Here is an 18,199-nt window from a genome sequence, read left to right on the forward strand (position 1 = left end):
TTGTATCATCCACAAACTTCGCTAGAATGCCCACAGTCCCTTCATCAATATCATTAATATATAACGTGAACTGCTGCGGCCCCAACACTGAACCCTGCGGGACACCGCTTGTCACCGGCTGCCATTCCGAAAAAGAACCTTTTATCCCAACTCTCTGCCTTCTGTCAGACAGGCAATCCTCAATCCATACCAGTAGCTCACCTCGAACACCATGGACCCTCACCTTGCTCAGCAGCCTCCCGTGTGGCACCTTATCAAAGGCCTTTTGGAAGTCTAGGTAGATAACATCCACTGGGTTTCCCTGGTCTAACCTACTTGTCACCTCTTCAAATAAGTGCTCTCTTCTCTAGGCTGCCAGTCGGCATCATTATCCATGTGATGGTTCCTCACTGCAGAACCACTGGAAGTGCTACCATATCATCAGCTATCTCTATAATTGGAGAATCTAGCTTAGAAGTTTAAACAAATACATTATGAATACAAGATGTCCAAGAATGTAGGGAGGCTGTGGAGAAGGTAGCACTGACAGGGAATACTTGCGGACACAGAGATGGGCTCAAGTGTGTATACTTCAACGCAAGGAGTATCAGAAATAAGGTGGGTGAACTTAAGGCTTGGGACTACGATGTTATGGCCATTACAGAAACGTGGTGGATAGAAGAGGGACAGGAATGGTTGTTGGAGATCCCTGGTTACAGATGGGTGGTGGTGGTAAAAAAGGAGGTGGGTGGTGTTGCTAATTAGAAATGGTATAACGGCTGCAGAAAGACAGTTCGAGGGGGATCTGTCTTTGGAGGAAGTATGAGCTGAAGTCAGAAATAGGAAAGAAGCAGTCACCTTGTTAGGTGTTTACTATAGGCCCCCCAATAGCAGCAGAGATGTGGAGAAACAGATTGGGAAACAGATTTTGGAAAGGTGCAGAAGCCACAGGGTAGTAGTCATGGGCGATTTCAACTTCCCAAGTATTGATCGGAAGCTCTTTAGATCAAGTAAACTGGATGGGGCGGTGTCTGTGCAGTGTGTCCAGGAAGCTTTTCTAACTCAGTATGTAGATTGTCCGACCAGAGGGGAGGCCATATTGGATTTGGTACTTGGTAATGAACCAGGACAAGTGATGGGCTTGTTAGTGGGTGTGAGCATTTTGGTGATGGTGACCACAATTCTGTGACTTTCACCTTGGTTATGGAGAGGGATAGGTGCGTGCAACAGGGCAGGTTTTACAATTGGGGGAAGGGTAAATACGATACAGGATCTGAGGAGCATAAATTGGGAGGATAGGCTGTCAGGGAAGGATGTCATTAAAATGTGGAACTTTTTCAAGTAACAGATACGACGTGTCCTTGATATGTATGTACCTGTCAGGCAGGAAAAGAGATGGTCGTGTGAGGGAACCTTGGTTGACGAGGGAGGTTGAATGTCTTGTAAAGAGGAAGAAGGAGGCTTACATAAGGTTGAGGAAACAAGGTTCAGACAGAGCGTTGGAGGGATACAGGATAGCCAGGAGGGAGCTGAAGAAAGGGATTAGGAGAGCTAAGAGAGGGCATGAAAAATCTTTGGCGGGTAGGATCTAGGATAACCCCAAGGTCTTTTATGCTTATGTGAGAAACGTGAGAATGACAAGAACGAGGGTAGGTCCGATCAAGGACAGTAGTGGGAGACTGTGTATTGAGTCGGAAGAGATAGGAGAGGTCTTGAATGAGTACGTTTCTTCAATATTTACAAATGAGAGGGACCGTATTGTTGAAGAAGTATGAAACGGACTGGTAAGCTAGAGGAGATACTTGTTAGGAAGGAACATGTGTTGGGCATTTTGAAAAACTTGAGGATAGACAAGTCCCTCGGGCCTGACGGGATATATCCTAGGATAACGTGGGAAGCAAGAGAGGAAATTGCAGAACTGTTGGCAATGATCTTTTCGTCTGCACTGTCAACGGGGGTGGTGCCAGGGGACTGGAGAGTGGCGAATGTTGTGCCCCTGTTCAAAAAAGGGAATAGGGATAACCCCGGGAATTACAGGCCATTTAGTCTTACTTCGGTGGTAGGCAAAGTAATGGAAAGGGTACTGAGGGATAGGATTTATGAGAATCTGGAAAGACACTGCTTGATTAGGGACAGCCAGCACAGATTTGAGAGGGGTAGGTCTTGCCTTACAAATCTTATTGAATTCTTTGAGGAGGTGACCAAGCATGTGGATGAGGGTAGAGCAGTGGATGTAGTGTACATGGATTTTAGTAAGGCATTTGATAAGGTTCCCCATGGTAGATTTATGCGGAAAGTCAGGAGGCGTGGGATAGTGGGAAGTTTGGCCAGTTGGATAGAAAACTGGCTAACCAGTCGAAGTCAGAGAGTGGTGGTAGATGGTAAATATTCAGTCTGGAGCCCAGTTACAAGTGGAGCTCCGCAGGGATTAATTCTGGGTCCTCTGCTGTTTGTAATTTTTATTAATGACTTGGAAGAGGGAGTCGAAGGGTGGGTCAGTAAACTTGCAGACGATACGAAGATTGGTGGAGTTGTGGATAGTGAGGAGGGCTATTGTCGGCTGCAAAGGGACTTAGATATGATGCAGAGCTGGGCTGAGGAGTGGCAGATGGAGTTCAACCCTGTCAAGTGTGAGATTGTCCATTTTGGAAGGACAAATAAGAATGCAGAATACAGGGTTAACGGTAGGGTTCTTAGTAAGGTGGAGGAGCAGAGGGATCTTGGGGTCTATGTTCATAGATCTTTGAAAGTTGCCACTCAGGTGGATAGAGCTTGTAAGGCGGCCTATGGTGTATTAGCGTTCATTAGCAGAGGGATTGAATTCAAGAGTCATGAGGTGATGTTGCAGCTGTACAGGTCCTTGGTAAGGCCACATTTGGAGTACTGTGTGCAGTTCTGGTCGCCTCACTTTAGGAAAGATGTGGAAGCTTTGGAGAGGGTGCAGAGGAGATTTACCAGGATGTTGCCTGGAATGGAGAATAGGTCATACGAGGATAGGTTGAGTGTGCTAGGCCTTTTCTCATTAGAACGGCGAAGGATGAGGGGTGACTTGATAGAGGTTTATATGATGATCAGGGGAATAGATAGAGTAGACAGTCAGAGACTTTTTCCCCTGGGTACAACAGAGTGTTACAAGGAGACATAAATTTAAGGTGAAGGGTGGAAGGTATAGGGGGGATGTCAGGGGTAGGTTCTTTACCCTGAGTGTGGTGGGAGCATGGAATGCGCTGCCTGTGGGAGTGGCAGAGTCAGAATCATTGGTGACCTTTAAGCGGCAATTGGATAGGTACATGGATCTGTGCTTAAGCTAGGACAAATGTTCGGCACAATATCGTGGGCCGAAGGGCCTGTTCTGTGCTGTATTGTTCTATGTCTATGAAACTCCCATGCTGTTCATGGCGTGTCAGACATTTAATGACAGAAGTGTAATGCCAGGCAGCATCACCAATGACAGCACTTAACAGCGCTGAGGTAATTTTAGGATCTGAAACGGTGTCCTTTTCAAAAATAAGAGCTTCTTATAGTATTTTCCGGGAGTGCTGGAGAGAAGGTTCTACTGCTCCATGCATCTGGGAAGTTTCCCAGTAGAATTATAAATCTTAGTTTTAATAGAAATTTTGACTGACTAAACAAGACTAAAGATGCACAAATATATCACTGTTAAAGGAGCTTCAATACAAGTTTTAATTGTCAAATTTAAAGATCTCTATTTCAGATGATTTTTTTGTGCTTTTGATAGAAAATAAAAGAACTGATAAATTCACAAACAATAAGTGCATATTGAACAAATCTAAATCTCAGGAAAATGAGAGTGAAATGGCAAACAACAAATAATTACATGACGTGTAGATAACACAGTTACAGGTAGAAATGTTCAGGCAATTGAAAAAAGTGCAATGAACATTTTCACACATCCTTTCTGAGCAGAATGTCTCATTATTAAGTTTCATAAATTGAAATAACGCAGCTCAAACCACCTTCACGGAAAGATTTTTCATAAGGTGACATTTGATAAGGTGGCATTTAAACAGTGACTACACAAGAACTCATGATTTGTTTTATTCATTCACGGGATGTGGATGTGCTGGCTAGGATAGCACTTATTAATTGTCTAGAATAGAGTGGTGTTGGAAAAGCACGGCAGATCAGGCAGCATCCTAGGAGCAGAAAAATCGATGTTTCAGGCAAAAGCCCTTCATCAGGAATAAAGGCAGAGAGCCTACAGAGTGGAGAGATAATGAGGGGGTGGTGGGGAGAAAGTAGCACAGTACAATAGGTGAATGGGGGTGGGGATGGAGGTGATAGGTCAGAGAGGATGGTGGAGTGGATAGGTGGAAAATAAGATTGGAAGGTAGGATAAGTCATGGGGACAATGCTGAGCTGAAAGGTTGGAACTAGAGTGAGGAGGGGGAATGGGAAACGAGGAAACTGGTGAAGGCCACATTGATGCCCTGGGGTTGAAGTGTTCTGAGGTGGAAGATGAGGCATTCTTCCTCTCGGCGTCGGGTGGTGAGGGAGCGGTGGTCGAGACGGCCCAGGACCTACATGTCCTCAGCAGAGTGGGAGGGGGAGTTGAAATGTTGAGCCACAGGGTGGTGGTGTTGATTGGTGTGGGTGTCCCGGAGATGTTTTTACCTAGCACTTATTAATTGCCCAGACATCAGTTAAGAGGCAACTACATTTCTGTGGATTTGAACTCGCAGAGTAGGCTAGGTAAGGTCAGCAGATTTCCTTCCCCGAAGGTCATTAGTAAACCAGATGGGCTTTTCCAACAATCAACAACTGTTTCATAGTCATCATCTGTCTCTGAATTCCACAAACATTTTTCAACTGAATTCAAATTTCACCATCTGCCATGGGTCCTGGGTCCAAATATTTCCTGGATCTCTGGATTAATAGCCAAGAACAATGCCACGACGTTATCCCCTCCGTCCTACCAGGGTGATATATTACCATTGGGGGCTGAATTATTTTCTTGAAAAACACTCATTAAGACAACAGGCATAAATTAGCAAAAGATTTTCCTTTCCCCAAAACAACAGATATACACTTTGATTATTATTCTAAACTTATCTTCCAAGACTGGTCACAGCTAATGCGTTTCCACGCCATTTGTACAAAGCTGCAAGTGTTTAAGCAGGTATTTATAACCAATTTGTTGCACCTCAGATTTACATTTAACAATTGATAGGGTTCAAAATCATAGCATCCAGTCATTCTTTCTCCATATCGCTCCTAAAGATACAAGTCTGAAGCTAGGAATTCCACATTGGTTGATAAGGAAGTTCTTTACTGATGTGATTTCAAGATTTGTTGGCTCCTAGTTTCCCGTAGACCTTGGCAAAAACATTACCCAGCCCTGGCAAAAGGTTGCATCCCATCCTAGTTCCAGTTTTGGAAGATGAGTCACCCCTCAAAAAACAGGAGGATGATGAGCCAGTGACCTTCAGTTTCTTTACCTGAATGCTCACTGCTCTACAAATCACAGGATGGCTTGCTTCCATGTTACTGCTGATGCATGTAAGCCAACCCGTCCTTTCACCCTCACCAGCTGGCCTCTTGAATCTCACCCCCCAACACCCTCATTGAGATCCCCAACCTGGACTTGCATAAACTGTGCAGCAAAATGGCATGGGTCTTAGTACCAGCAGTAGCCATTGTTTTCAACTGATGCTGCGGGAAGACAAAGATACTAGTCATCTGATTAGATTAGATTAGATTAGATTAGATTAGATTACTTACAGTGTGGAAACAGGCCCTTCGGCCCAACAAGTCCACACCGCCCCGCCGAAGCGCAACCCACCCATACCCCTACATCTACCCCTTACCTACACTACGGGCAATTTAGGATGGTCAATTCACCTGACCTGCACATCTTTGGATTGTGGGAGGAAACCGGAGCACCCGGAGGAAACCCTCGCAGACACGGGGAGAGCGTGCAAACTCCACACAGTCAGTCGCCTGAGGCGGGAATTGAACCCGGGTCTCTGGCGCTGTGAGGCAGCAGTGCTAACCACTGTGCCATTGACTTGCAGTTCTGTAAACTGGGGATTCCTCTGAAAAATAGACAACAGTCTCACTTTAAAACAATTAACATTGTTCTCAGCATTAACTTTCCAAATGGCAGCCATCACATATGTGGGCAGCCGTTCATACTCAATTTACAGTGAAGGGTACAGGGGCTTCAGCGTCCTGTAAATTCCAGCTTAATTAATATCTTGGGATTTGGGGCACTTCAAGACACTACAGAAGTGTAATTTCTTGCTACCCAAGGGGAGATGGGTAGGGACTCAATATAGCATTATTCAGATTTTTGTCGTCATTAGTTAATGAAGAGCAAGTATAGTGAAATACTTAAAATACACAAATAAATGCAAGAGAAAGAGGATGCTTCATGGACCAATACATCTGAAAAAGATCAGCTTGTACAAAAAAAAGTAATTATTTATTAACTAGTCAAATAAAGATAGGAGCTACTGGAAAAAAGCAACCCAAAACAGACCAAGTTCTAACACTAAGGCCCACAAGGCAAAAGTGCAAAACTAAGGAATATTAATCACATAGGTATGAACAACAATTCAAATCCTGTTTCAAATTCGGAAGAAAGAACAGTTGCAAAATTGTGAATAGCAACGTTTTCTAAACACATCTGAAAACCATCCATGGTGTCATATATTGTGTACAGTTATTTTCCAATCAAAATATGCAACTCAACCTACTTGTCATCAATGCTGTTCTGGTAATAGATATGCAGGAGCTTGTCCTTGATCCAGTTTACTTTTTGAGCAGCCTCCTTCCCAGCCTCTGCATGAAGACAGTACTTTTTGTATAGTTGAGCCAAACCCATCATTGCTTCTTTCCGCACTCGCCACTTAAAACACAGAAAGATAACTGAAAGTCAGTCTGATAAAATATTGAATATTTTTGTTGTTCTTATGATTTTATCCCTCAAATTTATAGCAACTTTTGGATTGGCTCCCTTGGAAAAGTGATCCACCCACTGCACAAGTTCTGGCAGCCATTTTACCGATAGCCAGAAAATAAATGAAATCAGTTTGGTGAAGACTGCTCTGAATTTCCTTATCTGTGCAGAATGACCGAGCTTGGTAGAAGCAGAACAATCAAACTTCTCTACAGAAATAGATCTGTGGTTCATGCTGCTGTGACTAAGGTCTACTGCTATAAACTGACCTCCACACAAATCTTTTAAAAAATTCATTCATGGGATGCAGATGTCACTGGTCAGACCAGCATTTATTATTCATCCCTAACTGACCTTGAGAAGGTGGTGGTGGTGAGCTATCTTCTTGAACTACTGTAATCCCATTTTGTGGAGATACACTATGCTGTTAGGGAGCTCCAGGAACTTGACCTTTATGGAAGCGATGTAACATACTTCCAGCTCCAGATGGTGAATGGCTTGGATGGGAAGTTGTAGACAGCATTCCCATGTACCTGCTGCCTTTGTCCTTCCAGATGTGGCGACCATAGGTTTGGAAGTTGCCGTCTGACTAGCCTTGGTGATTTTATATAGAACTTTGCTGTCACCAAGCTACAGTGGTTGAAGGACTGATTACTTGATTAGCACTACATCCTCAAGCATGCTGCCTTGTCCTGGATGGTGACCAGCTCCTTGAGTGTTGTTGGAGCTGCATTCATCCAAGGAAGTGGACAGCATTTCATCACACTCCTGACTTCATCACACTCCTGACTTAAGCCTAGTAGATGGTACCCAGGCTTTGGGGAGTCAGAAAGTGAGTTACTCACTGCAGGAATCCTAGATTCTGACTTAATCCTAGATTCTGCTCTTAATAACCAAAATCTTTATATTGAATTTCTGGTCCATAGTAACACCACAATGTTGACAGTTGGGAATTCAATGATGGCAATGCCAAGAATATCAAAGGGTGATGGTTTTACTCTCTTGTTATGGTTATTGCCTGGCACTTGTGAGATGCGAATATATACTGTCATTACATTGAGGAACTAGGGCTCTTGTGGTGCCCCTATCTCTTTACCAGGAGGGCCAAGCTCAAGGCCCACCTGCTCCAGAGTAGTGCATCAAAATGTGAAAGTAATTTGAAAAGACCTACAAAATTAGTAATTTTGTTTTTGGTCATGCAATGTTATTTCTACATCGACATTTGTTCATTTATCTTTAATAACTGAATGATGAGAAGGAATTCAACATATAATGAATTGGGAATGCATTTCTGTCACTGAACAGAAGCAAACTGCTGATGCTTATGGTAATCATTTTTCTGCCTTCTCTGAGGGGACAAAATGTATGCAGTGTCAGAGGGACAGTACTTTTATTTAAATACAGCACGAACGGACAAAGTTTGCATGAAATCCAAAGTAAAGGTGACTTTTGAACTATTACAAATGAACTGTGTCTGAATATACGTGTCTAAATTTATTAGTTTCCTACAAGTTTGTTCCTACAAGTTCCAAAAGTAACAGTTTTCCTGTGCAAGATTAATTCAGTCAAATATGTGTGGCTTTACATTTCACAACTCTGAAGTGAACATTAGGAAAATTGTTAAAATGATCAATTTTTAATAGGTAGAATAGAACATAACAGTGTTTATGTAAACAAACAGGACATGCAAGATGAAGGAAAAACATCAGCACCAAGGTAATGATGTGACTCATTATCTTTTTATATTTGGTTCTTTAACAGTTAGGTTCTTCTGACCAAGATAAAGCTATTCCTGATGTTTGACTACAGTTATGATAGTTTGATTTCAATTTTGATTTCAGATTTACAAAGAAACAACAAAATGTGGATTACTGTTGAAACAAGTGTTTCACTTTCCCTGCTTGTGGATACACTTCTAAATATATCAATTAAAATTGAACAAATGTAAACTTTTCAACATTCTACAATGCCAAGTTTCATGAAATGATTTTGACCAATTGTTATGCATTACGGGAATATTTATTTCAAGAGTACAACATATTGCAATAACATTTTATTTTCAGTGTGACTACTGTTCTTATGAATTGTCATTTACAGAAATATTACAAACAACAGAAATAACACCAATACTCATAAGGCCTGGACACCACAGGTGGCAACCTTACAGTTTTCATGAATTGATAATTAACACAAAATCCTTATTTGAATTTTAGCTTGTTTATGAAGCAAAGAAATGGAACCAAGAGATAAATTATGCAGAGGCAAATTATGTGCAACAAGTGCAAATTTGAGACCTTACCCTTTTGTCTAGTGTTCTCTCCCTCACAAACCCAAGCAGTTGGTCATTCACTAGTGATAGATCTTTCTTCCCTGCTGTTATTATTGTAACAATGACATCATGCCGGATTGCCTCTTCTGGATCATGTGATCGAACCTTCAAATATTCTATTAAAAGAATTCTTATTTAAAACATAATTTCTGAATCAGGATTACTGCAAAACCTTTTACACAGAGACATACACTGGAGTAAACAATTATACTACCTCACCTAAAGATCATATTTTTATTCAAAATTCTTGCAGATCCACAAAACTAAGTTGGCCTATTCTTTCAGACTATTAGAAAATTAGCAATATTTAGTGCTATAGACCCAAGTTCTATGCAAAATGTTAATTACTATTACATTTTGTGAATTTTAAAAATCGAATTCAACAACCTGGATTCTGCACTTAGTAGTGAAGTAACTGTGACATGGTTTTCTCTTTTCAGCAACAGTTTAAATCTGCCGTTTAAAGGAATCTCAGGACATGGAGCAGCGCTGATGTCAACCAGCACATAACTAGCCAACTACATTCATGTCTTCACAAATAATTTCAAAACAAATCTGAAACAAAAACACTATGTTGGGGACACAAAACAAGTCTTTGACATCCTAGTTGTGCAATCAGCCAGGGTTTCTCTAGTACCAAGTGCAAACCTATCTTCACTTGGCAACATACTTATTGGAGGTCCTACAATGTCATACCCTATTAGAATACTTATTAGCAAGCCCAGAAAAAAGGGCAGAGCCATTTGTGTACTGTGGGTGGGCCAACACCAGATAGTTTGAAGTGACAGCTCACCAACACATTCTCAATGACAATTAGGGACTGGAAATAAATGCTAGTCTCAACAACAATGAATACTTCCCAAATGATTCCTTTTTTAAAATGCATCTGTAGCAGTGCATTTTTCAAGACTCTAGTTAGAATATAAGCCCTTGCTCGTGGTTTAATTTTGTTCACAAATCTAACCCTGCTAATTTATATTTGCAAATATGCTTTAAAAAGTATAAATTCTGAATAACATGAATGAATTTATCTGAAAGTTAGGATTTTTAAAATAGAGGAAGGTTGATTTTGGTTTCTGCTCTGTAGGCTAACCTTTTATGAAAAGAAAGGGGTCAGAATGTCATTTGGGATAGTGACCAAACTACATAATGTCCAAGAAAGCATGTAATTCAGTGAAGAGCTGATGAAATGTTTCTAACTGCGTCTTATGACTTACAGTGAAAATAGATCAGGGACCACTCATTTAGCTTGGTCAGGTGTTCAGTTCAGAAAAATCAAGTTTTCATTTCAGAACAACAGTAAGAAAGGTTTTCTTGTGATGTCTACAAGCTGTGACAGTTGTCCATAGCTTTTTCAAGTAATCAGAACTGAAGAGGGGTTCAGGCCAGCAGAAGTGGAACTAAGAGTTAAAACTGTCTCAGCAGTCCAAGAAGAACTGAAAAAGGTCAGTTAAGTTGGAAAGTAAAGACTTGGAATAAGAGTGATGCTTCTCCCGGATTGACTGTCAAGGGTAAGGGCTGGATAAGAGGTTGAAAGTTGGTTTTGTTCTCTTTATGTTAATGTCTTGTGTTAAAGAATATGGCAGCCACATAAGAGTATGTTCACTGACTAACCACAACAGTAAACATGCAAAAATTAAACTTGTGATACATCAAGCTTATGATCCATCAAAGTAGATTCCACCAAGGTCCGACTTGCCCAGTTTCATCACCAGCTGGAATCATAACAAAAGACTTTCAATTTACTAAATTAATCTGTATTTTCGTGATCGGCCTAAAAGAAGCCTCTCTTGCAGACTACAGGATCCAACACAGCAAATGCTAATTCAAAATAAATATCAGGAGCAAAATTTGGGTAGCTTGCACAAAATGATGGCGCATGTTAAAAGTAATACCAATTTTAAATGAAGTACTATTGGATTTATTTGATAACCATCCAGATCGCAAGGATCGCCCATGATTATATGGGCCAAATACACAAAGGAAACGCAAAACTCTGTCAACAAAGTTGCAAGACTGGACAAATTTCAAGAGCAAGGAGGGACAAGGTCATGCAGAGATTAAACAAAGCAAGAATTTAAAATATGAAGCACTCAGGGACCAGGAGTTAATGCAGAAGTACAACAAGGTGTTGTACCAAAAACAAAAAGTACTGGAGGTCACAGCAGGTCAGCAACATCCATGGAGAAAGAGCAAGCTGATATTGAGTCCAGATGCTTCTTACATTGTGTTGGGCCATAATGTTGCAAAGGCTATTTATGGGTGGCAAATTTTCAAATGAATATCTCCAGAAAAAAGTAAGAAATGATAAACTCACTGAATTAGTAAATAGACATTTATGCTATTAGCCAACTGCTAATAGTTAAAAAATCAAGTTAACTCAAGTTAAAAATCACCAAACAATTGTTTCAAATTCAATGAGCTATCATTTGTTACCAATCCAGTATTTCTCACTGTATTACTCACTTCGTTTCCCCTTTAACAATGCACTTCTCAATTGGGAAGAAGCATGTAATTAAATAATAACACAGAACAAGATATGCAAAAATGTTCCAATGATAGTATATATCAAACACTGAATAACAGGATGGTTAAGCATGGTCTGATTGTTCAAGCATTTCATACAGTTGAGAAACAACATAGTAACATTAAATATAGATGTAACGCTTCCAGACAGATGTATCAATTTAGAAATTGGGAGATGCAAGTACTCAAGAACTTACATATTTTTAAAAAGTCGTGCAACAACTATGAAGCAATTGGCTTTTATCAGCCAACTCTGCACAGGCACCTAAACACTTACATTAGCAAGTGAAGGTAGACTTATGCTAGACTTATTAGAGTAATAATCATCTCGCCAATTTCATAACGAGGATATTGATGAATTATTTTAAGCCCCCAGATAAAGTGTTCGCTATTTGTAAATACTTCAATGCAACTGACGAGCTAAGTGCTTGTTGATAGGAGTGGGGTTTGGTCCATGCCCTGAGATCCTTTTGATTTTGCAGCAGATTTAAACTGTTGTTGGAAAGGAAAAACCATGTCATAGAGTTACTCACTACTAACCATAAAAGCCAGGTCCTTGAATTCAATTTGCAAAAATCACAGATGAAATCATAAGCCAAAATAATTGATCATAAAAGTTCGCACAGAATTTGTTCAGACCGCATGTATCTGCATCTAGCTTCCAAATGTGCAGATATGGTAATGTCCTTTAATCAATTTCTGATTGATTCCCTTCAATCGCCAATCCACTGTTCACACAGGTGCATTAATACCTCAACTATTGACCCTGAAAGCAGATTTTGCAAACTACGTGGGTTAATATCTCACCTGTAAGATCTTTGGCTAAGTCTGGATGATTCATCAAACAATGACTTGCAAACTTCACGCATTCTAGTCTCACAGGAACATGTATATCGTTAAATCTATATAAAAAATAATATTTTTGATTTTCAAGTATGTTAACACATGCAATGTATTTTCCCAATCTCAAAATAATTTATAGAAGACTCCTGAACAAAGAAATAAACTGATTTATTCATCTAATGAACACAATAATAAAGATACTTCAAAAACAAGATGTGTATTGATCATTTACTGTAGAGTCTGTTCTTATATTCTTTAACTGTACCTCACGCTCCATGTTTTCTGATCAACGTTCTGCAGAAAAACACTGGAGGACATTGTCTACTTTGAGCATAATTGGGAATCCTGAGGCAAATTTTGGTCAAAGTTATACCTGCTTTCAACTGATTTTCAAAAAAAATTTACATTTATATTGTGCCTTCAATGCAATGAAATGTCCCAAGGCAGAAGCAGATTAAAATAAATTATGATATAGAGTCAGGAGGAGATAGTCGGACAAACAATGAAAAGTTTTGTCAAGGAGGTAGTTTATGCAGTGTCTGAAGGGATAAAGATGAGTTGGATACAAAAAGAGCAAGTCGAAGAACATCTTCCTAATCTTGGGTTAGAGATAACTGAAGGCTCTGCGCCCAATAGAACATTAAAATTTGGAATATACAAGAGGTCAGACTAAAAGGCCACATGTGCCTGAGGATTGTGGGTGAAATTACAAAGATAGGGAAAGGCAAAGCCATGGAGGAGTTCAAAAATTGGGATGACATTTTCAAATCCAGATTTTGCTTGAACTGGAGCCAGCATAGATCAGCAAAGAGAAAAAAAATGATGAGGATAGAAATTTCTACCCATTGATGAACTGTGAACAGAGTTTGCAGATACATTCTATTTTGCTAAAAAAAAATGCATAATCTGCAGGCAGTCAATAAGTGTAATGTTTTGTAAATTCGACTTTGGAAAAAGAACCAGTCTGACTCATGATTGGGATACAGACAGACTCTGACCTCACACCTTTAATGTATTGTCTGAGCTGAGATGTTACCTTTTGTTATAAAACCTTAAGTTATCTCGTGAAGGTGAATTAAAAGTAGTTCTGGGATTTACATATTAATGAATCGAAACCAGTAACCCATTCTAAAAGATGAAAGACTTAAAAATCCAGGTTTGTTCAATATATCATTTCAGTTGCATGACACTGTAATCTTGTCATAAATTCTTTGTCTTTTCTCATATTCCATAACCACCTGATAAAGTAGCAGCGCTCTGAAATCTAGTACTCCAAATAAATCTGTTGTTGTGTGATTTTTAACTCTGTTCACTGTGGCGACTTTGCACAGTGGCAACAGTGTGTACCAGCTACAAGATAAACAGCAGCAACTTTTTGACAGTACCTTCTAAACCCAAAACATCTGTTACCTAGCAGGATAAACATATTAGACATAAGACAATGCCAATGCCTACAACTTCACTTTCAACGTCATTCTTACTTTGAACTTTGCATTTTTGCATTGTCACTGGATCAAAATTCATGGAACTTCCTTATTAACAGTATTGCGGGAGTGCTGTGTTTCCAGAAGGCAGCTCATCATCACCTTCTCAAGGGAAATTAGGTTTGATCAATAAATATGAGCCAAGCCTCCAATTCCCACATCCAACGAAAGAATTAAAGAACTATAGCTTAGGGAGTAAAAATGTCTTAATAGATGCCAAAAACAATAACTTCAGCATCCGCAATGCTTAATTGGAAGAATTTTTTTATCATCCAATATTGAGTATCAGATAAGCAAACTGATAATTTATCAACAACAGAGCAAGTTGAAATATGCTACTAGTATGGTAGAGTTGGGTGTCTTTGGCATAGATAGGAACATTACAGCTGCACTTGTGAATGATTCTGCTGAGGGATAGCAGGCAGATGAAAAATAAGAGGGTCCAAAGACTAATCCCTGCAAGGCACCAAAGATAAAAGTACAGGAGCAGAAAGAGAAGCCAAGTCATGTTTGGTTCCAGTTAAATAGGGGAGAATGGAACCTGGTGAGATGACAAGACAGACGACAGTGCTGAGGCAACCATTATTCTCTCTTGATTCCCAAACTCCCTCCCTCACAGCAATTTAGGTGCACCTACACCCCAAGAAATGCAATTGCAGTTCATCATGAGCTTTTCGAGAGCAACTTGTGATGGCAATAAACATTGGTTTAACCATCAATATATGCTTCCCCGAATGAATTTTTTTTAAAAACTATTAACCTACCTTCCTCTCAAAACAGTCTCCAAATTCCACCATTCTCCTTGACACCAGGTCAAAGGTTATCAAAATATAGAGTATATCAGGATGTTCTTCATACCCCCGCATCTCAATCAAAATTTCAGACTGTGCCCCCTATTGTCAGTAATGGAAACAGCCTTTATCTTTCTTGTCTAAAGCTACCATAATCTTGTACAGCTCCATCAAATCTCTCCCCAGTTGTTACTATTCCAAGGAAAACAATCCCAACTTCTCCAACCTCGCTTCATACCCAAAATATCTCATTCTGGGAAATCTTCCCTGTGCCCGCTACATGGGAGTTCCATTTACTTCTGCTTAAATCTGCAATGGCAGGCCACTCTTATTAGTCAACACGATTCTAAGTAAGTTCAGTATGACTTAAAAGGAAAAACGTCCTGCATTTCTATCAAGTACTTTCTGCAGCCCAGTTGTCTTAATATTGGCTTGAATAATTTTAAGCCTTGGCACCAAAGTGGGCTGAATAAAGAGGAACCTCGATTAACCAAATACCAATTATCTGAATATTGGATTATCCGAAGGAGATCTCAAGGTCCCAGTAGAAACATTACATTAAAGAGATGTTTCCAACACTGATCCTGTGTTTTGTTTACAATGATTAAACAGGCACTACCTCCAAATGACTGACCTCCCGCTCCCCCTTCCCCCTCTCCCACATTTTCCCTGGAGTTCTACACAGGGGTGTACCCTAAACCCACCCCCTTCCCCAGATAATCTCTTCAACATTATCCTGCACGGGGTAAAGGTGGAACCTGTCAAAACATTGCAGTAAAAAATTGTGTGCACGCGCGCGTGCTTTATTTGGAGACTTACCCCACAAAGACAGTAGCAGCAGTCTTGTTGGTGGCAACCAGTCTGGCTGCCTCAGAAAGGAGGCGGTGTTTGTGGGCTGTGAGCAGTGTTGGACGGAGGCAAGTGGCGGTGTTGGAAGCGGTGTTGGATGGGGTTGGAGGCAGGCTGGGTGCAGTGTTGGACAGGGTTGGGATGTGGGCGGTGTGTGTGTGTGTGTTGGCTGGGGGGGCGGTGTTGAATGGTGGGGGCAGGGGCTCGCATGTGGTGTGCTGCTGTTTCGTCCCCTGAATGGGGAGCAGACTTAAAAAACCCCGAGCCCCAGAGGAAAGGCATTTAATCAATTAACCGAATAATCGATTCTCGGAACGAAATGTGCCCGCCCATCTCGTTTGGATAATTGAGGTTCGTCTTTACACTGGTATTTTGGGTGACAAGACATGAGGGATCTCTTGTGCCTGATATGACATCCAGAACCCTGTGCCAACAAGGCAATTTCCATCCTTGGTACTAATTAATATCCTTGCCCTTCAAGCTTCTGGTTCTTGGAGTCCACTCTGCTATGCCAAATTTTACACATTTTTGTTTCTTCTCATTTCCTTCATTTTACCTCCACAACTATTCTCATGCTGTTATGACTCATGCACCTTTTTTCTGAGGTTCTCTTCTCTCATTCAAAGAGCTTAGAACATTACAGCACAGTACAGGCCCTTCAGCCCTTGATGTTGCACCGCCACATGAAATCAATCTGAAGAACATCTAACCTACACTATTCATTTCTCGTCCATATGCCTATCCAATGACCATTTAAATGTCCATAAAGTTGGCAAGTTGACAACTGTTGTCGGCAGGGCGTTCCATGCCCCTCCTACTCTGAGTAAAGAAACTACCTCTGACATCTGACCCCACAATTTGAAGCTATGCTCCCTTGTGCTATCCAGCATCATCCTAGGAAAAAGGATTTTCACTCTCCACCTGGTCTAACCCTTACATGTCTCAATTAAACCACCTCTCAACCTTCTTCTCTCTTAACAAAACAGGCTCATATCTTTCAACCTTTCCTCGAAAGACCTTCCCTCCATACCAGACCACATCCCAGTAAGTCTCCTCTGAACCCTTCCTTTCCAAAGCTTCCACATCCTTCCTATAATGCGGAGACCAGAACTGCACGCAGTACTCCAGCAGCAGCCACACCAGTTTTGTACAGCTGCAGCATGACCTCATGGTTCTGAAACTCGATCCCTCTACCAATAAAAGCTAACAAACAGTATGCTTTCTTAACAGCTTATCAACATGGACGGCAACTTTGAGGGATCTATGTGTATTTTGCACACTCCTTTTGCAGTTAGCATTTTACAGGCCACTATCACACATTTTCCCCAGACACTTCCCTTCACTTTGTTCTGTTCCATCTTTGAATGTCACCCATCTGCAACATCTTCCAGTTGTGATAAAGTGTCCATGCTTGAAATACTAATTTGTCTGTTCTCTCCCCAAATACTAGCTAGTTTGTGGAATTCTTCCAATTTCTTCTGTTGCAGATTTCCAGCACTTGCTGGTTCTAAAAGTGCCTTTTAAATTAATTTGAATAGATTTTCTTGGATTTTAGAGGTCGCATATGGCAGATGTTACGGAATCAACATTTAAGCTAATGAATTCCTAATTTACGAAATGACCTCAATACCCATTTGGAGACAGAGAAGAGGAAAATCTGGAAAGCGTGCTCATTCTTGATTGAGATCCATTAATTTGACAAAGTATGAACACTGATATATGGCAATCATCAAATATTTGGTATAGGGGCTTGGGGTTTGAAACATCGGCCTATATTTATTGTGAACAGAGAATAACAATTTGGTCAAGGTGCAATGATGCTATCCCTGTAAACGATACCCAAATTCTTTTCACCACTTTTACAGAAGGAACTTTCAATAGCACCCACATTTTAATATGGGATAACAGATAAAAAAATCATGAATAGAGTAATTATCATGATAACTACAGCAAGTTTTTCTGAAATGTAACCACTACAGTAGTATCGGAAACTCAATTTGTGCACTGCAAGCTCCCACAACTATCTTGAGCTTCCAACAAAAGTAAACCATGCACAAGAACACCACCTTGAATCATTTACAAGTATGTATTGTACCGTCCAAGGAAGCACTGCCAGAGAGGACGATTTTGTGTTGCGAGCTCTGAATCCTTTGCACCGAACAACTTAGCCAAGAGTCGAACAACAGCCAATCGCTCTTCTCCATCATTACTCTAGGAAAACAAAATGACATGAGTAAAATATACAAGAAAGACTAGTTTTTTGAGGACTAATGGAAGTTAGAGAAAACCTGAACTCTGACTAAAATACTGTACCAAGATGTACAGTAATTCAATTTGACCATTCACCAACTTACCTAACAAACCAAATACATCTTTTACATGCTGATGCAAGAATAGAATCTAACTGAATTAAATTCATCCATCTCATAGCCAGGATGGGCCTTAGATACAAAGTTTTGACTGCACAATTCATTGA

At 40.5% G+C, this 18,199-nt stretch overlaps 1 protein-coding gene across 7 annotated transcripts in view; it reads right to left on the reverse strand.

The window, feature by feature from the left end:
• The window catches only part of pds5a (PDS5 cohesin associated factor A), a 224,731-nt gene that overhangs the window by 89,679 nt on the left and 116,853 nt on the right, over window positions 1-18,199 (reverse strand). For all 7 annotated transcript variants that reach the window (XM_072567821.1, XM_072567817.1, XM_072567818.1 and 4 more), the window contains exons 9-12: window positions 17,819-17,934; window positions 12,564-12,658; window positions 9,201-9,346; window positions 6,699-6,850 (exon numbers count right to left, since the gene is read on the reverse strand). In XM_072567821.1, coding sequence (XP_072423922.1) covers window positions 6,699-6,850; window positions 9,201-9,346; window positions 12,564-12,658; window positions 17,819-17,934 — 509 coding nt within the window. The remainder of the gene's footprint in view (window positions 1-6,698; window positions 6,851-9,200; window positions 9,347-12,563; window positions 12,659-17,818; window positions 17,935-18,199) is intronic.

The sequence above is a fragment of the Chiloscyllium punctatum genome, chromosome 1 (genome assembly GCF_047496795.1).
Source record: "Chiloscyllium punctatum isolate Juve2018m chromosome 1, sChiPun1.3, whole genome shotgun sequence".
NCBI lineage: Eukaryota > Metazoa > Chordata > Chondrichthyes > Orectolobiformes > Hemiscylliidae > Chiloscyllium > Chiloscyllium punctatum.